Source organism: Anarrhichthys ocellatus, unplaced genomic scaffold (genome assembly GCF_004355925.1).
Source record: "Anarrhichthys ocellatus isolate YVR2014 unplaced genomic scaffold, GSC_Weel_1.0 scaffold53, whole genome shotgun sequence".
NCBI classification, from domain to species: Eukaryota; Metazoa; Chordata; class Actinopteri; order Perciformes; family Anarhichadidae; genus Anarrhichthys; species Anarrhichthys ocellatus.
Window position 1 is genome coordinate 2,095,154 of NW_022280083.1, and position 20,949 is coordinate 2,116,102.

The following is a 20,949-nucleotide window of genomic DNA, read 5'->3' on the forward strand; positions in this document are numbered from 1 at the left end:
AGGTTTAGGCAACAAAACGTCTTAGCTAGGTTTAGGCAACAACACTATGAAGATGATGGTGAGGATGGAGATTGATTAGAAAAAAAAGAGATAGTGAGATAGACGGACTATAGGCGACAGGAGAAAGAGAGAAAGCGAAAGGAAGATGAAAAGGAGAAGAAGAGACGACGAGAGAGACACGATCTTATCATCGATGCAGCTTCAGTTAGGAATGTATAAATTAGGCTGTGTGGGATTGACTGAGCATGTTCCAGTCTACTGGCGGCCATATTGGTTCGATCACACAACTCACACATAGCTCATGACTCAACTGCTGATAAAAATGTTGACGCAAAAAAGCAGGTTTAGTATTACTGAAACGAGTGAGCTGCAAGTTTTGTCAGGATTGGAAGCAACTTTATTGGCATGAAATGTCATTAAAGCAATGTAGTTTAAAAATAAAATAAAAATTGAATTACAAGAATATGAATTCTTGAGTTATGGGCAAAAATCTAATCACTTCATCCTCGAGTTCAGGTGGACTTCAGATGTTCCTGAGATATCGTGTTCACGAGACGGACATTCTGGACAGACATGGATGTAAAATGCCACTTGGCAGTTATTCTAGTTTCATATCCTTGTTGGCGTTGTCCTTCTGATCACATCTGTATCATTGATGTTTGACTATAATCGTCATATTTGATCTAGTTTAAGTCAAATGAGTTATATGTTTGGTAGCTTCTGTGTTGTATTGTGCTGCTGCTGTCTTGGAAAGATATTTTTAATCCAACTTTCCTGTTTGAATTAATGTATGATAACACAGATACACAATCCCCGCACTACCCAAATATCCCTCTTTATCTCTCTGAAGCACAAGTGTGGAAATGCTGCTGAAAGACGCCGCCACTAGCATTAGCAGCTAGGTCTTCAGAGTTAATACCGTTATCTGTGCCTGGTAGCTTTACGACGTTTTGTGTGTTTACAGTTTCACGAGTAGCTGTGGGCAGTAAACGCCCCACGAGGACAACAGGTCAATGACATGGAAGGAATCCAACGCAGAAGATTGCGTCTGTTTGCGGGTCAACGCTCGGTCAACATGTGACCTCGACAGGCTCAAACACACACACACATGAATAAAGGATGAGGGAAGAGAGCAATCGCATGAACTCAGTACCGATGCAGGCACTCACACACAGACACCGTAGCAGTCCGACATTTTAATGCTGCTTATTTAATGCTGCTGCACTTTGACAAATGTTTCCTCTTGAAAGTGGAGCCAAAGGTTTCGTTTGTTTTCAGCAGCTAAAGTTCAGCTTAAAGGGTCACTTTAGAATTTTTCAACCTGGATCCTAGTTTTTTGTGTAAGTGACGAATGACGGCAACGTAATCTCTCTACGTCCACTAAAAAAGCTTGTTGTTGCCGCTGACAGCCTCAGATTGTTACTGTACGTGTCTGACAACATCACGGAAAGAACCCTTCAGAGAAATAAAACCTTTTTCTTTACCTTTCTGTTTGTTATTGAGTCATGTGACTTGTTGCCTGAAGACAAACGGTGGAAACGTGAGTGAGAGAGAGGAGCGTCGGTGTTGTATTGTCGTGTTGTATAAAAAGATTGTTAATGTCATGGCTGAATGTTTAGATGATTTCAACATTGTGGATGAGACACAACAAGACTTCTCCGAGCGAGACACGCAATTACAACAACTGGATCAAAGGAAACGTAAAGAAAAAGGTTTTATTTCTCTATTCAGACACTTATAATAACAAAGAAAGCACTTTTAGTGGACGTACGTTGACAGTGAAGAGCCGACCCGAGCGATTACTTTGCAGCCATTTGGCGGCCTTCTCCTTCAATACTGGACCAATTTCAAAAGATGTTGTCCCCATTAGTCACTTAGACACAAAAACATTACAAAATAGGGTCCATGTTGAAAAGCTACCATTTAAATCTATATTTCCTCTTCATGGTTTTCAATGAATAATTCTCTGATGGGAGAGATGCAGCTTAAAATCACAACATGGATTTATTGTATTGTTGAAACCTTCTTTTCTATAAAAATGCTAACTTTTCTTTCTTAACAGCCATCAGGAAGTACAGGTACTAGTACAAGTACCGTGGTATTTAGGTGAGGGTCACTAAACCTGATTCCCAAACGGTGGTATGCGGACCACAGGGAGCCTCTGTAGAGCTTCTACAGGGTCACCAGTAGAATATAAAAGATAACAGAAATCTGAATTCATTGGGAGCTACTTTTCCTTACAAGATCATTGTGTGAAGTGAGATAATTGCAAGATAAGGGACAGGTTGGAGGCGGTTTGGACATTTATATATTCAAAAGACGGTCCTACCTGCACACACTCGTCCGTCGGCGTAGTAGCCGGCTGGACAGACGGACAGACAGCGGCCCAGATGGAGGACGGCCTTCGGGTCCCTGCAGCTCTCACATTGGTCGGGAGACCCCGAGCACGACAGGCAGTCTGCATGGCACTGGACTGAAAAACACACATTTCAAAAGGAAGAACTCAATACAGTACGTTTGCATTGACAGTAAAAGATACGGACAGATTATATATGCATGACACGCACACATTCAATTTCATGCTAATTGTATTCTACACATCTGGACAGACACTGCTGGTGGCACTTGAAGACTTGAAGTCTCATTCAGTGACACACATCCTGACGTTTAATTTTATGCAAATTCCGTCTATCAGATTTGGCTCTGCACTGAAACTCAGTTAGTGGAGGCAGACAGACACACACACACACACACAGTAAATTATTTTGTTCACAAATCAATCCAGTACATTTGGTTCCACAGTCAGACTGTGTTAGCCGTGGTGGAAAAGTTCCTCCCTGCGGGGAGGTTTTGAGCCGTCCACAGTCTTCTGCTGTCTGCCAACAAACCCACTGGTGCGTTTTGTGACGAGCCATTTAAGTGCTTTCACTGCCCACACTGGTTCCCAGTTGGTCCAACATTCTACCAACAACACGCAGAGACAAGCACAGGCTTGTATCTTTAATGTGTGGACCAACTGCACTTTAAAGTCATTACAGAGTCATTGAGCCGGCGTGTAAACTGCGTGTTTGTCGTTATCTAAATGCACATTCATGCTGCTTCTGGTGGCCGGCTGGTTGTTGTTGACCAGTAAACATTAGTGCACTTACAGGTCACAGTTATTCCTGTAAGTCCACTCACAACAAACTCATCTCATCCATGCTTGTTGCTATTTCTGCAACACTTTTTCATCTCCGTCCGTCTGTTGTAATCCTCACTACGACGCTCTGATCACCACAAGTGTGAATACGTTTAGAAATAAAGTACATTTAGAAACAAAGAGCGGACAAATCAATCACATTTTGAGGTTTAAAAAGCAATACCTGCTATGTTGAAGACGATCAGTATGAGGTAACATACAAGCATTGTTGGCAGAAGTACTTTTACTTAAAAATAAGAGTATAGAAGTACTCTGTTACAAGCAAAAGTAGAGTTTGCAATATATTGATATCATATCAGTATCATGAAATGAGACTAGATATGGTCTTTTGGATATTTTAATATGATATACGTGTTGTCTCTTCCTGCTTTTAAAGGTTACATCACCCACTAAAGTCATTGTGCCGATATTATTGATGATTATTTATGAAAAAATCCCATTGTGTAAATATTTTGTAACAGCACCAATACAGCCCCGTACATATCCTCACAATATGGACGTCCATGTCATTAGATTTGATCCATATCACGTCAGCCTGAAGTAAAAGTACATAAGCATTGCCGTTAAAATATACTTAAAGTGCCGAAGGAAAAGTACTCATTCAGCGAAATGGCCCATTTCAGAATAATGAGTACTATATTATTGATGATAATTAGTGAAGCATTCATGTATTCATTACTTCAATGTTGTAGCTTGTCAAGCTGGAGCTGATTAATACTTTTTATCGTCGGGTAGCGTAATCCATAACAACATAATCATTTATTAGTTGATTATATTTTGTATTAATAGTCTGAATGTGGGAAGTAACTAATAATAAATGTAATGGAATCAAAATTACGATATTTGCTTCCAGAATGTGGTGGAGCAGAAGTATAAAGTAGCAGAGATGGAAAAACTTTCTAAGAAAGTAGCTGAAAATTGTACGTTAAGTACAGTACACGAGGAAAAGTTATTACCCACCGCTGACTTCAGCTGAATCAGTAAGGATACAGTTATATTAACACTGTGTGTAATCCTCTCATAGTGTTGGGATTCTGTTGAACTGCTTAAACTTTTGCATGACGTTCCATCACTAAGTCCGAGCACTTGTGACCTGAAATCATTGTTCCTTCTGAGTTTGTTGAAGTTGTTTTTATATATTTGAACTGAAGGGAGTTTGTTCTCCTCTCGTCCTCTACAGAGAAAACTCATCTTAATCCCATTCATGTCCAAAAGAAGTTGGACGGGACAAACATTACAATCAGACGTCAAAGTCTCCGGTATCCTCTTTGTTCTGTTGAAAAGCTTAACTAGCTTTTAAAAGTCTGCAAATACAGTCTCATGAATGGAGAAACTCCTTCAACTCGTTCACACAAACGCCGCCGGCATCAGCACCGACAGAGACCGGGTTGACACTCGTCGTAGCTGGATGTCAGAAGACGTGAATGCGCGCAGCCTCTCGTCAAACAGCATGCGCGGCTGCTTGCACATGCACTGAGTAAAGAATGGGCTTCAGCCACTTGTAAACATGCGACTGAGGGATCTGATTAATGCGAGGAGAAGGAGGGAGACGAATAGAACGGGGGACAGAAAATGAGAGGACTTGTAGACTGGAGAGACTATGAGAGGGGACAAGTGGATAAAGAGTTGAAGAACATAAGAAGTAAGCCAGAACACACTGTTCCAAGTATCTCCATCTCTCTTTATACACTCTCTACCTCTCATTGTTCTCTTTCCCACACAGCTTCATCTGTTCTCTCCCGTCCATTTTCTTCTCATTTCTTTTCCTCCCCGTTCATCCCCCTCGTCTTCTCTCTGGCTGAGCAAAGAAACTGGAGCTGAAGCAAAAATAATAAGTGTGTGAAGAAGGAAGTAGAGTGAGAACAGTGGGAGATTGAGATACTGTATGTTCGGGCTTATTGGCTAATAGGAATGTTAGTCAAGTGTTTGTGTGTCTGCTCAGCCGTGTCCAACGCTTCAGCTGGAGGTAATGTACCGACAGTCTCGCATATATCCCGGCATGCGGTGTGGACTCGTCCATCCTGAGCTCTCTCTGCATGTTAAACAGTGGAAACAAATGAGTATATCTGAATACAAAACTCCACCTGAATAGAAACAAGATCATCCCTCGTTTGCTGACAGCTGAGAAGTGAACGGGATATTTATTCCCTCCCTCCAGAGGATAAAACCACATTTCCTGTACAAGTTAAGCGATAACACATTGTTTACAGAAGGCTGCCTCGACGCCGTGCTTTCATTTCCTCATAAGCATAGCGAGCCAGTATCCCTGAAGCGCTAAATTAAAAAACTACAGCTGTGATTAACAGCAGAAGTTGTTGGGAAACAATTCATCTGGAGGTGCAGATCCACTTGATTATGACAAAACTTCTCACTGCAGATGTGTTAAATATTTGGCAGAGACGAGGATATTTCGTCCCCAAATGTCAAGAGAAACAAGTGTAAGAGAGGAAAAAAGAAATCCCCAGCCAACTGGACTGACCTCTAACTGAGACTGGCTACCTGCCACAGTGACTAAGAGAATAAGCCAACAACTTACCCTCCAAAGCCAACATTTACTAGCAGTTGGCTGGTGATTCACGGTGATTTCACACCCTGATTCCCACTAAAAAAGACACGGCACCATTCAGCCATTCACTCATGCATTCTGCTGCCAAATGTTCAATCAGGAGACTCTTTATGTGAGACAATAACGCCTCAAAGAGGATCAAATCCCTTTCATTCCTCCAAACTCTGTTGATTAAAATTGATGAAATAATGGTGACGGGATTAAGAGACTTTAAACGGTGTGTGTGTGTGTGTGTGTGTGTGTGTGTGTGTGTGGTGGCTCAGCCACCAGCTGAGCCGTCGCCATGTTGAGAGCCATGTGGAGACAATCCCTCAATCATAGGTTTGATCTGCATTTAGTACATTTGAGTAAAAGTACCAATACAATAATCTAGAAGTACTCTGTTTAAAGTAAAAGTACTGCATTCAAAATCGTACTCAAGTGAAAGTACAAAAGTATTAGCATAAAAATATACTTAAAGTATGAAAAGTAAAAGTACTAATAATGCAGAATGGCCCATTTTAGAATAACATGTATTATATTACTGAATTATAATTATTAATGCGCCACTTTAACGTTGCTGCTGGTAAAGGTGGAGGTAGTTTTACTTACCACTCTTATTGCTGCAGTACCCTTATAGTACGCTATGTGAATTTCCTCCTGGAGATCAATCAAGTCTTGATGTACTGTACTTATTGTATAATGTACTTACTTTCCACCACTGGTTCACCTGATAGTTGTGGTTTGTAGATAATAGAAAGTAGCACCGCTACTAAGTGAGGCCAATAAAATAATATGATGCCAAACAGCTTAAATGTAACAATCAGACCGATGTGCCGTTTGACAAATAGACAGATCGTAAACACTGACAAAGTCAATGTATTCACAAATTAAAAGATTAGGACATTTAAATGTGTCTGCATGAAATGATGGAGTCAGCTATACAATAATAGAACCGTGTAATAATAGTTATTATGCGGTGATTTTATTCTGTGTTGGAGAAAAGAATATTTTTGCACATTATCTGAGGCGCCGGAAGAGTCCAGTGCGATGTATCGTGTGCAGAACTGCTGGTCGTGTCAGACAGAAATAATCGCCGTTACAAAGCTGCATTTCCCCGATGCCAGAAGACATTAGGGCTGTGGAGTCTTTGGGGAAGGAAGCATTGCTTTCTGCAGAAGTTCAGCCATAGAAAATATTCCGTTTCTGTCAAAGAATTCCCTAAACATTCCTCCTCCGACATAACGAGGGATTAGGACGTCTCCGGGGTCCTTTCCAAGGTTAGGGAAGTGGATTTAACACCTAATCCTGGTGCTTAAAGGAGGCCCAAATATGTATCACTGAGGATATTTAACCAGTAAGCCCTGATCGACTGGTTTATATATCAGCACTAACTACATGTATGGCAAAAGACCGTACGTGCATGACACCTGAACGCAGCACGGCTCCTGTTTATGTCGGGTGTGAAGTGTCCAATGAGAGGAGAGGCTGCTGACCTCTGGGCCTGTAGATAGCCATGATTAACAGGCTTAAAGGAAGATTTACGCTTACAGTTGAAGCGAAAGAGAGAATGTGGGTGTTTATTCCTTTTTTCTCTATTTTTAGCTGCAAACTACACACAGTCGGAAAATCCAGTCCACAGCCAGGCCGACGGAGTAAAAGGAGTGAACACACGTGTCCCTCATCAGCACAGGAACGTAAAGTGAAGTGTGTAAATCACGTTTAAATCATGTTGTTAAGGCATGCATATATATGCATTATAATACCATCACTGTACTACACACACACACACACACAAGCTGCGAGGTGATGACAGGTGCAAGTGTAGGATGATGTGACAAACACGCTTAAATTATTCACTCAGGCACACACCAGAATCGCTGTGTATGTACGCAAAACACACATTATACTACAGATAGTATTCACACAGACATGCACATCATCGCCCTGTACCTTCAACATGGAAACACACATGTAACCGCTCCAGAACCAACGTTATCAACTCTGGCACATGAACACAATGTACCATATGTAAAGAGAGACGGGGACATTTCCTCTCCAGCACCATCATTTCTACGTAGACATATAGATATATATATATATATACATATATATATATATATATATATATATAGATATATATATATACATATATATATATCTATATATATATATATATACATATATGTATATATATGTATATATATATATATGTATATAAAGAGAGAGAGAGAGGAGAGGGGACTGATAAAGAATCATATAAAAAGTAAAGAACCTTGAGAATGCAATGGATGGCATGAATTCGGGAGGTTTTTCAATGTGAGGATAGAAAATAGAAAGATGAAAAGCCTCCAGGTGTTTCTCTACCAAGATTAACAAATATGAAAGTAGATAGTTCAGTTCAGTGGGATTTGGTCTTCCTGTTATCTAAGAGATGACTAACAAGCAAAGACAGAAGACGCTGTGACGTCTAAAATAATTACAGTATATATATCTATATATATAGATATAGATATATATATTTATATATCTATATATATACCTTCATATGAAGTTAAATCCTGCACCACTGCACCAGCTGGTCGATATTATTAATAACCAATGTGGTTATTTGAGAAACTGTTGAATTAAACAGAGTGAAATCAGAAGCAATAGGTTTTATACGTTTCCCCTGTTGTGTACCTGGACTAATTAGACTGTATTTTCCAGAGAATATACTGTGTTTTTACTTTTTAGACATTCTAATAAGCTGCTGCTGAGAGAAATGCTGTAAATAGTAGAAACCTGAGAGAGCAGGAAGTCTGTCGAGGGACGCGGAACACACAGAAACCGAAGGAGAACCTCATCAAACTATCGTCTGGGTCTTAAACGGTCCAATCGTGTGTCCTGCAGTGACGAATGTCTCCGGTGCCCGACTGTAATTATTCTCTCAACGCAGCCAAACCTAATTAGAAGTCTTCATGAATCTTAACAACGTTGTCCCGCCGTGTGATCGCCTGTTGGGGTATTTAACTATATGAGATATTAACATGTGTTTGTTTGGTTGTAATTGCTGACAGTCTGTGTCAATGAGACAGATGGATCAGACATTATTTTGTATTTGGAGGGACGTGAAACAGAAGTGCGGGGATGTGACTGTGTGGTCTACACCAGGAAATGAGCTCAAAGCCGTCATTGAATGCCTCCGAGAGCATTTTCATTTCTCACTTTGTGGTGTTTCCTGCTGAAACGGGTTAAAGGAACATTTAAAAAAGAAGGTATTTGCCCCTACTGGGACTGAGGTCACCATTACAGCTACACCGTATCGTACTGAAAGCTTCTTTTTGCACTCATTAATTGTTAAATAGCTGTATATATATATTCTGCCATGGAAAACTGTCCAACAAAGTTTTTCTTGTTTTATTCATGTAACTTCAAGTCCCCAGGGAGGAGAGGGGGAGCTCAGAGAGCTTTTAAACTATTTAAACTGCTCACAGCTTCAAATGATGGCTTTAGGTTTGAACAAAAACAAAAACAAAACCCAGGAATTCTAAATCGTATAAGCATGCTTGTTTATTAAACACACGTTTGAATTTGATGTTGATATTCACATGTAGAAATGGAGTGAATATGACATAAAGGTTTGATCTGCAGTTAAAAGCAGTGATGGACTGAGGACCGTCTGGACTCTGCCAGCACTGCCTCACGTCCCCGAAGGACAAGTTGGATTCTGTCGTCCTGGCCGCCTCTATAAACTCTATAACTCTGTTTAGGAGCTTCTCTTCCTGCTCTTTTCTTTCATTATCCCACCAGCTTCTCATTTACATACGCAGTATTAGAAATAAAGCAGAGTGTATTTATGTACCGGTAGCACCTCTCTAGAGCAAGTGTTTTTAAAGCATAAGAGACACAAGTGTGGCAAAACAGTGCACCATGAGTTTCCTGGTCATCACCATCATAACGGTTCAAAAGGTGAGCTCAATGGCCGCCATCTTGGCTACGCAGCGGTCCACAGAACTTGTGAAAATGCGGCAGATACATGAAAGTAAAGTCACACAGATCTTTTTTTCCCTGTTTTAATACACTTGTCAAGTGCACAAACAACTGGAGTTAACGCTTTGTCCAGTTTTCCATGATAAAGAAGAAGAAGAAGAAGTGGTCAAATGTTGCGATCATCACTAACGCTGCATAGTGTACTCAGTGCACTACATGGAAGTGTACCAACAAAAGTGTGGAAGCTTTTCTTTGGAGACGCCTTTATGTTGAGTCGAGTCTTAAAGAACAAAAGTCTGCAAAAACACTCCCGACTCTCACTGTATGTTTAACCCTCATCCTACTAACTGGAGACACTGCAAACCCCAGAGGAGTTCTTCTCGTTGTATGTGACAGTGTGTTTTATTCTATCATTCCAATATTTCATGACTTTGTCAATCAATTTGTTCCCAATGACATCACATCATTGTTTTCTGTTTTAAATATACCAAAGTTGGGGTCCTGGGGGACTCCAGTCATGTATTTAATAGATTACATAGAAACAGATTCCCCTCATGTGTCGGTTTTCCTTTTACACAATATGCAAATGAACTGTGACTTTCCTAAAATAATAATTATCTGTGTTTTAGTTTTTTTCTCCGGATGACATTAATAACATAACTAATCATGTGTTGAGAGTGAATAAGTTACCATTGTGCTGTGACTGTTGCTTCTTACAGTAGTTTACTAGTTTAATATGTTGGTTTCCTTCAAAACTGTTTTGTGTCAAAGCCCTCAGAATCAAAACAACTTCAATCTGGTGTCCCAGATTTGTAGCAACAACAAATAGTCATACGGGAAGAAATCGACCAAAGAACAAGCAGAGAGGCCGACTTCAGCACAGTGGTGTGAAAACACACTGAGATGCAACAAGCAGCGTCTCAGTACGACAGTCACGTGGTGTGTTTCTGCTAGTTAGTGGTATTTTTATGCCTGTAAACTTTGACTGTGTACGACGTTTTCAGGGCATTGTGGTAAATGAGAATGTGCTTCTGCATGAAATTTAAAGTAAAGTGACAACTTCATCCCACAATAACTCTCGGGGGCATCACAGATTTAACAGTGTGTGGCAGATGAATCTTAAAGCTCATTCTTTAATACTCAGAATTCTTTCAGCTGAAAACAGGTCTATGTTAAATGGGGTTCGATGGAGCGGAGGAACGTTAGGAGACGTAACACACACACCCAGCATCCTTTGCAGCAACGTACCTTGGTGACACTCGGGGCAGCACCGGCCCTCCCGGGTGACGACCAGGGTGCCCGGCGGGCAGGTGGGGCAGGAGCGCAGGTAACAGGTCACCTGAGCGCGGCGGCATTCACACTCCCGACAACCGCTATCCGACCATCGAGCCAGGTCCTGAGAGGAGAGGGAGGTACAGGTAAAGACAGACGGGGGGAGATAGAATAGTTTAGTACACCTGGTGAAGGCAGAGGTTGAAGCGGTGGTGAATACATGTACAGGATGTATAAAAACACCAAACAACAGAGGAACAGAGCTTTAGAGAAGCTGACCGGGCGCTAAACTGAATGCTAATAAGCTGCATGTGTCAGTTATAGACGAGAAGACGCCCGACAGTCGAGACTTTTATATATATTTTCAAAGCAGGATTTCTTTACTGACAGAAGTCCCACTGAGGACGGACAGTCAGTCAAACAGCAGGAACGTCACTCACAATAAAAAGAAACAGGTTTAACGGCGAAAAGTCAGACGGTTTTATGAATCATGAATTCATTTTTCTCCAAACAATCCGATGGCGAGTCAGAGCTCGCAGACAAGGACGAACGCTTCACATCACAGGATCAGAACTTTTCTGACTGACAGAGAACTAAGAAGCGTCGTGAGCTCTTTGGTTTTTCTTCTTTTTACAGCAGAACTCTTTCACGAACCACTTCTGTGCAAAGATGTCCTCTGAGGAGGAAAGAAAAGCTGCAGCCTGCAGAGTCTGCTGCCTCACTATCCACCGTTTCACTGAACCAGCAGATCTCAGCAGCAGTCAACTGTTACAGGAAGTAGGAAGTAAGTCATCACTGTGCTCACATGGTTGTGATGTAAGGTTCTGTAACGCAGCATCCGACGTCTCACGTTCATGTCATCACTAAAGCCACAAAGCACTGCCCGGGTTATCTCCTTGCAACTTCAAAATAAAAGCGTTTTAAGAGACCTGACTTAAAACACAACAGAATATAACAAATAAATACATTACATACTATTTTTATTTATCAAAAATAATGGTACCCGATACCTGATCGGATCATCGTCACCGATAGCCGATCCTTCTACAATATCTGACATCTGATATCAATATCAGAGCATCCCTAGAATTAACAACTGGACGTTATGGAGCTTCCTCACAGATAAAGTTGTTTAAGTTTGAAATAGAATATTAAGAGAAACATGCATATTATAGTCACACGTAGTACTAGAATAATCTTCAAAAACAGTAGACACCAAAGGATTTTATATGACAGATTTCCTTCCATCACGACAGCAACATGACCTCGTGCGTGTCGTCCGTGTGCCTGATTCCAGTGAACACAACACAAACAACATGCATCACGTTATTTAAACCAAAACAACTGATCACATGTAACACAGTTTTACCATTTGGGACGATCAAGTCTTGAAATAGACACGTGATTACCGTGTTAATAATTAAAGATAGGCGACAGGTAAACATGTGGTTATTGTTGCTCACTAACGTTCCGCGCTGTGATGTTTCCTGTGAAGTTAAACCAGCAATGACGCGGCCACAGAGCTGCTCCCTTCACCTTCAGACACACTGGAGCGGAGCGCTGCACGTATGGATGTGTGAGCGAGCCGCCTCTCTGTTTGCTACTAAATGAATCCCTCGGGGAGCCTCGGCCATGGCCGAGCGTCCTGCAGCATCTAATGAGCCTTCCTCCTTCTGCTGGAACATTCTGGGTTTCCAGGACTTGCGTATGAATAATGAAGTTGACACCAGAATAATAAGAGCTTCTTGTTCCAAAGTAATCTGATCGCTCTGTCCTGAAACACACATTTACTCTGTGTCACTGACACTGTTTGTATTTATGTATTCATAACCAGCTTAATACTGATGCATTAGGCTGTTTGTGTGGCAGCCTCCTCTGCAGTGGCACTTTACTTTCTCTTTACTTCTGAGATTAGAGTTTACAGAAGCCCGGCAGTGTCTGTGTCTCGCCCACACAGTTTGGATTCATCACCTGATTTTGCAATTTTCACTCCGATTTTTTTTCTTTTCTTTTTGCAAACACACTCAAAGTGAAATTTAAAGAAAGTACCTTGTAGGATTCCCCCTCGTGCAAACAGGAAGGTTCCTCAGAGGAACACTCCGGGCAGCACCTTCCCGGGAGGTGAACGAGCTCAGATCCCTGAAAAAGATAGAAAATATGGATTTAAATGTTAAACTACAGGGAAATCACCTCAGAGCCACAAGTCTTTACTCTCAAAGATGAGTCAGGAGATGAAGAACGTTGTTGTTTCACATTAAGCATGATAAACAACATGTCATGTATACTGGGTTTCTCACAGTTATCTATCTGCTGCTGCACTTATTTCAGTCACTCCAATTCTGTTCAATTCAACTTCATTTTAGTTGAACAAATTTACAGAAAATGCACATTCATTAATAATCTCAAGCGCTTCAGTTGTAGATACAATTGTTGTGTGAGATTGACAACATCCTGACATTTTATAAAGGATTGGGAAGAACTCTCCAGCATGACTGTCCTCATCGGTAGAGACTTCACTCTGAGGCAAGCAGTGTTTTAATTGACACGTAAAGGAGAGAAACTGACGGTTTGACTCCATCGTAGCGTCATATATGTTAAGGGGTGCTGAAGCAGCAGACAGGGGAACAGATTCAAAGTGAACGCCCATAATAAGCTGATTAGGAAGAAGCGGGAGGAGAGAGAGAGAGAGAGAGAGAGAATTGTTTAATGAATGAAGCATAAAAAAGTCTTTCTGATTCCTGATTATTACGCTGAGCTGGTAATAATAAACCTTTGTTATATTACATCTTAATAAAATAAAGAAGAGGACTTTGAAAGATCACTCAAGGTTTAGCATGAGAAGATAAAATAGAGTTTAGAGCTCTTAAAAGGACAGGATGTAGTACAGAGAGAGTTGTGTGCTGTACTGATTGAAAACATCCTTATTGATCATAATGATCATAATGATTCAGCTCCATGCGTCGATGCTTCTTGTCTACGAAGCATCGACAGAAATCTCTGGAGTTTTGAAAGAGGAGCAGAATGCTCCAATAGTTTAGGAACCTTCTGCACACAGCGCTGCTCTTCGCCTCCCCGGGGCCTTGAACTTGTAGGAAATGAAAAATGAATTTCACATAATGTCCACAACGTATTGTTTTATCTTTAGAAACCCTCTCACAATCTGCTCAGGCCATACATTTAGAAATCCTCTAATAAGAAGTAAAACATGGAGAATATATTAAGTTAGAAGCTCTGCACATCACAATGGCAACATTCCATTAATTCAATTAAGAGCTCCTCACAGGACAATTAGAGTACATTACCAGTGCAGATGGCACCGTAAGGACTCATAACCCTCCTCTGTACCCCGGTGCCTTTCTCTGCCTGGTAGACCCTCAACCTCCTCTTATTCGTCCTGCACACTGACAAACACACACGGGGGGAGAACTGCATGACTGTGCTCTTCTTAGCGGAGTGACCTCGCTCCATCCAGAGCTGGACAAACGCCAATGACTCTGCTTATGGCTCATGACACTCAGCAGCTGTAATAATCACTGTACGGCGTGATTAATGAGGGTTCGGTCCTGGCAGGAGATATTAATGTGATGTCATTAAACCTGCATGACGTAAGATAAACATCGGAAGAGGTGCTGAGCCGAAACCCAAAGTGGGTCAGTTTAGGGGATAAAGGCAACTACGGGAACGCCGGATAATGACCTTAACAAAACGAGTGAATTCTGAGACGGATGTCTCCACATGAAGGCCACCATGATGATGTTCATTTCAGGCTGATTCGACGTGAGGATATCATCACTGAGTTAAAAGGAAACTTCCGTATTTTTCCGTTTTTTTATTTTTCCGTAACTATCAGTCTACAATAAATATAGGTCGGAGAATTTAATCCACTTAGCGGAGGACTACCCGGAGCTTCAACATCTGTTCCAGTTTCTACGAACTCTTTGACTATTTGAGTTGCTTCACCCGTTTAAAGCTCAGCCAAAGATGACTACAGATGACTAATCCAGCAGTCTCTTTGTTTTGCCTTTATTTCGTTTAGTCGGTGAGGCAGCCGCGACAGGAGCGCAACCCCTCCAAGCATCTTGGATTTAAAGATGAAGGCGATCCGACTGGTGTTTCCCACATGTTTTTAGACGGGAAAGGCACCTCACTGTGACGTCAGCTTGATGCAGGTGCAGCTCAGTGTAAACCAGACAGATTCTAGTGAAGTCGTAGTGCAGCTTTCACAAAGATCATTACGGTCTCAACTTGTCTTTCAAATCTCGTCACCTTAACTGAGCTGAATTACCTGTGATGGAAGCCGCAGCCAACCTTGTAACCTCAGACGATCACCCTTTCCTCCATTCAAACCCAATCTCCTAAATACCAATGACGACAGCTGGTGAGCTGATACATCTCAATGTGGCAAATTAAACCGACTGTCGGAAACTGTGAGCAAAGTAACTGTGACATCTCCCATTACCGTTTTAGTGGCCCACTTGAAGGGAAGGAAATGGGATTTCTGGCTGCTGACATGTTGCATTTTGGGGGATAGGAGAACTTAGAACAGGTGGAGGCTGCAGGAATAGAACCCTGGGTCCACAGATGATGTTCCATACTGACTCCTAACAGTATAAGTATGAACTTTAGTAGGTTACACACATTATCCATGTACTCCTACGTGGATTACAGGTCTTGGTATCAATTAGTCAAGTCAAGCCAGCATTCCTTTTACTCTCTGTGCTGTTAATAGCAGGTCAACAGTAGACCAATGCCATTCATGCAACAGGCTATTTCACCAGGTAGATGTGCTTGCATGGCCAACGTTGTGCTGTTAAGTTTAGGTTCCACTTTTTAGCTCTCTGGCTCGGCTACATGAATTCTGGTAAGACGGTCCTATCCAGCCTTTTAGGGCCTCTGAGGAAATGTTTGTGGCAACAAAACTACACTTAACAAACAAAACTCCAGCTTCCAAAGATGAGGTCAGATTTGCTCCTCAGTTTATAATAAAGACTTTGTATTTCAGGCTCACCTGCGGGCATTCCACGCGTCCACACTCGGCCCTCTGGCAGACGACCTGACCTCGGTTGCAGGTGCAGAACTCGCAGCCCGTGCCGTTCCACATGTCTCCGTGGTAGCGCACGGCGTCCTCGTACGGGCAGCTTCCTTTGGCGGCGGCGCATCCGTCACAGCACTGACCCGCTCGCTTCACTTTGGTCTGACCCTGCGAGGGAGAAGCAGTTTGTGATTGTTTGTGCGGCACAGATGACGTCAACGAAGCAACGAAAAACCGAGCTTTCAGACGAGACAAAGAAAAACACAGCAGCGCATAAGAAGGCTGGTTGTTGCTGCTTGTGTGTTTCAGCGGACAGATAAGAAGAAGCAGAGAGAGTGTTGCATTATGAAGGGAAACGTTGTAGATTTACTCACACTGCAGATGTGACAGTGTGTGAGATCCTCTGGATCTCATGAAGACACGTTCCTCTATAAGCGGAGGCCGTGAGCTCAAAGTCTATCCGTGTATTAACAGAACAGAGTGGTGAGTAATGAGCTCAGCTTGTTCCTCTGCTCATTTCAGAGTGCTGGTTTGGAGGCTGTGAGTCCACTGGGATCTTCTCTTCGCACTGCGTGATTCGGTTTTTCTTTTTTCTGTTACCATCAGTGGAGGGAAAAGGGCTGCGAGCTGAGAATGTTTTCACTTTCATTTTTAGGTTTTAAATAGACGGAAACTTTGAGTGGAAGAGCAAAGTGCTTCAAAGGGGGTTCCACTGGAAGCCTGAGAAACACCACGCAGTGGTTGTAGGTTTTATAAGAGCATCAAAGGTGTGGCCGCTGCGCTTTATGTGCTTCCTACAAAACAAAAGTGATTCCAGCTCGGTATGCTCTACTTCACTACTGGCCACTCGATATTATGTAGATCTCCAAAAATCAGAAGCAAGACATTCCAATGTGCAATAAACACCTGTTTTTCAAATACACCAAAAACTTCTTCATGGATCTTTGTTGTTCGTTGTATTGTGTCATTTGAATGACTTTCCCTCTTGTGGGGCAACAACGTTCTGAAATGAACTGAACTATATTGATTTATGGTAAATGTATATGTAGAGATAATTAACAGTGAATTTATGTACTAACCATCTTTGAGCCGTAGAGCTCCATTACAACGCATGAGTGAGCCTCACTGTTGCTCCTTCATCACCATGAACACTAATAACTGTAGTTTATTCAGACTCAATGCCACATTCACCGTGCTGCTATAGTCCCCAACATATGCACAGCTTCCTCGTGTTTGTTTGATCAAAGCTACAGTGACCAGCTGTTTGACGAAATTACTTTTCAAGACGATATATTTTACGGCCAATTTAAAAATAAAGTGCACGATTTACAGAAGCTCATTCATGCTTTCAGTTCCAGCAAAGTGGTCTCATGCAACGGTGTCTGCCTAAACAGCACCGGTATAATGGGATCTCTGGCAGAACCTTGGGAGGAGTCTGATTGGGTCAGAAGTCCATCAACACAACAAAGAAGAAGTGAAGAACCTGTGGGCTGGTGTCCTCCACCATAGCTCCTCATGTCTCCTCATCTTAAAGGTTGTCCTCCAGCTGGAGGACAGATTTTATTGCTGCTGCTAGCTTATAAATTACTTAGTGGCTTCAAACTAAAATACATTTTTCATATGCTTAAAGAATATAAACTCAGTTGGGCCTTTAGATCTTCAGTCAGCTGGTCGCCTCCAGTCAGAACCACAAAGAGAAGATGTGTTTAGCTTCTGTGATTATCTGGAATATGCAACTTTTGTCCTTTGAAATCAAAAATTAAACTCCTCGCTCTACTTCTGTTTGATGTTATCTTTTATTTTACTTGTCTCTTGTATTTGCATTGCCTTGTACTTGTCTGTGCGTGGTACTGGATGTGTGTCTGGATTCATGGTCCTCTCTCCTCCTCTAGCAAGCTGTGTGTGTGTGTTTGTGTGTGTGTGTGTGCATGTGTGTGTGTGTGCATGTGTGTGTGTGTGCGTGTGTGTGTGTGTGCGTGTGTGTGCATGTGTACGTGTGTGTGTGTGCGTGTGTGTGTGTGCGTGTGTGTAAGGCTACTCACCTTCTCGCAGGTGACAGGCCGACAGGTGTGTGTGTGGCATTTAGACTGACCCCGGTCACACACACATGTGGTGCAGGCGTTCTTCTGCCACTGCTCACCATGCTGCAAAGATACACACAGATACACACACTTAGACGTCTGTAAACCACACACACACACACACACACACACACACTCGTATACGGTCCTACACACAGTGATTTAAAGGCTGATTGTGGGAAACTCAAAGCTCATTTGAACTCAATGGGCGTCTACTTGTCTGTGTTGGCATACAGAGCAGGTATCGGATGAATCATGAAATCCATTCTAGCTGGGTGGTGATTTAAAAAGCCATGGATAGAGTAACGTCTTCATGAACTTGTGGTAGATGAAGTATTTGTCTTTGCACTAAAGTGAAGGGAAGCAGTCCCACAGCGGCTCCATGCCTGATGTGTTTTGCGCATTAAATATATAATCTGTTTCAGTTTGGGGTCAACTTCCTGTAGCTGTCAGAGTGAATCCTTCCTCTTCAGGCCTAAACTGCTCCGTTAAATATTGACTGAAGCACACAGGACACAGATTGATTCATTATTTCACAAGAAAGAGGACGTTTTTCACACATATAACCGATGATCAAAAGTCTGTGAAGCAATTAGCAGAGCTCTGTGAACACCACCAGCCTGTAGGAAGTATAAATGTGTGTTAAAGGAGCACAGATCTTTATTTTAGTGGACTGAAACTCACATCTGGTTCAATAAGAGTTCAAACAGCTTCAGTCTCACCTGAGCAAACACGCTGATCTAAAGAGGCCTGAAGGAACGGCTCTGAACAGGTTCAATGTGAAGGAAGTCATTCATTACACACACACACGCACACACACACAGCTGTACAATAAAGCATTCACACACATACTGTATGCTCACGCACACACACACACACACACACAGCTGTACATTAAAGCATTCACACACATACTGTATGCTCACACACACACACACACACACACACACACACACACACACACACACACACACACACACACAGTTTGAAACACTTGACCTATAAACCCTCAGCTCCTCAAAGCGCACAAAGACACTGAAAAGTGACCTTCACTCAAAGTGGTTATTTTCATTTTGGCCTTTTCAAACTAGATGTGGATCTATAGACGATTCAAGGTCTGGAGGATGATACGATTCATTTATTATTTCACAAGAAAATAACTTAATTATCACAGAGATTGAAGCCAAGTGTTGAACTATTCTGGGATTCTGAACATTACTGCAGTGCTCCCCCAGTCATTAAAGTAGTAAAGCCTGCCACTGGCTTGATTTGATTGGCTGCTCGGGCCAAGTGTGACATTGACGAGCGACGCGGCTCCACGCCTGCCATCGAACAGTTGAGAACATTTTACCGTTTTAACCTCGTACCGTAGAAAAATGTTTTTTGTGGGCGGCGTGTCTCTAGCGAGGTGTCTCGGTCTGATCAAGGCCCGAAGAGTCGGCTGTTCATTTTTCACCATTAAATTACAAACAAGCCAGTTTTTTTTAGCATCCCATTTAAAATCACCGTAAGCGTGTATTTGCTCAGAACATCAGCTCGCTGCTAACAGAGTCTCTTCCACAGCTCCTCCCTCTCGTCCACATATGATCCCTTCTGGTTTCCAATAAAACAAAATGGCAACGACAAAGTACTTCTAGCACGAACAGGCAGAGAGGGTCCTCATAGAAGGAATGCAACTCTCCACTGAAGATGCTGGTGTAAATCAAACAATCATATCAGGTGAAGAGGTTTCCTTATATTGATCTCTGCAGCTTTGACATAACCAATCAAAGTGCATCAGATCAAACACTTTACTGCATCACACATAAACAAAACAATACATCAGTGCAGTCCACACACCAAGAAAACCAATGATCTGTTACATTTAATACGTTTGAGTTGACTAATGTGAGTGTTAAAACAACAGTAAAGTTGAACTGTTGTTGAGACAAAATGCAGCAGATTTAACACAAAGCCAGCTGCACAAAGTCTAATGCATGTGACATGATTAATGACATGATTCATTCTCTATTATACAATAAAAAACTAATTGAGATGAGATGTCCCCTGATATCTGAAATCATGACGACGCAATCATAAATGAGGACACACACACACACACACTCACACAAACACACACACACACACACACGATCAAAGGAGAAACTTGGCAGTGAGGGACGGAGTGTGTTCACTGTAAACACAGCAGGAGAAAGCAGGAGGCAGCATATGAGGTGATGCACACTGAGATTAGAGAGGAGAGGTGGAGGAGGGGGAGAGGAGAGGTGAGGTGGAGGAAGGAGAGGTGAAGAAGAGAGGTGGAGGAAGGAGAGAGGAGAGAGGAGAGGTGAAGGAGGGGGCAAGGAGAAGGTAGGAGAAGAGAGGTGGAAGAGGGAGAGAGGAGAGGTGAAGTGAAGAAGGAGGAAAGAGGAGGTGAAGAGAGGTGGAGAAGGAGAGAGGAGAGAGGAGAGGTGAAGGAGGGGGAAAGGAGAAGGTAGGAGAAGAGAGGTGGAAGAGGGAGAGAGGCGAGGTGAAGTGAAGAAGGAGGAAAGAGGAGGTGAAGAGAGGTGGAGAAGGAGAGGAGAAGGTAGGAAAAGAGAGGTGAAGGAGGGAGAGAGGAGAGGGGGAGAAGGAGGAGAGGAGAAGGTAGAAGAAGAGGAGGAGAGGTGGTGGAGGAGAGGTGAGGAGAGGAGATAGGAGGACAAGAGAGGGGTGGTGGGGAAGAGATGCGGCGGAGGAGGAACGGAGAGCTGGTGGAGGAGAAGAGATGAGAAGAGAGGAGATAAAAGCTTGGAACGCTTTCAACTCAATATTAAAACACTCACACACACACACACACACACACACACACACACACACACACACACAC

At 42.3% G+C, this 20,949-nt stretch overlaps 1 protein-coding gene across 1 annotated transcript in view; it reads right to left on the reverse strand.

Annotated features, from left to right (window-relative positions):
• Nucleotides 1-20,949, reverse strand: part of fras1 (Fraser extracellular matrix complex subunit 1) — a 216,861-nt gene that overhangs the window by 116,434 nt on the left and 79,478 nt on the right. The window contains exons 8-12 of the mRNA XM_031870528.1: nucleotides 18,063-18,164; nucleotides 15,997-16,188; nucleotides 13,038-13,127; nucleotides 10,965-11,112; nucleotides 2,330-2,473 (exon numbers count right to left, since the gene is read on the reverse strand). Coding sequence (XP_031726388.1) covers nucleotides 2,330-2,473; nucleotides 10,965-11,112; nucleotides 13,038-13,127; nucleotides 15,997-16,188; nucleotides 18,063-18,164 — 676 coding nt within the window. The remainder of the gene's footprint in view (nucleotides 1-2,329; nucleotides 2,474-10,964; nucleotides 11,113-13,037; nucleotides 13,128-15,996; nucleotides 16,189-18,062; nucleotides 18,165-20,949) is intronic.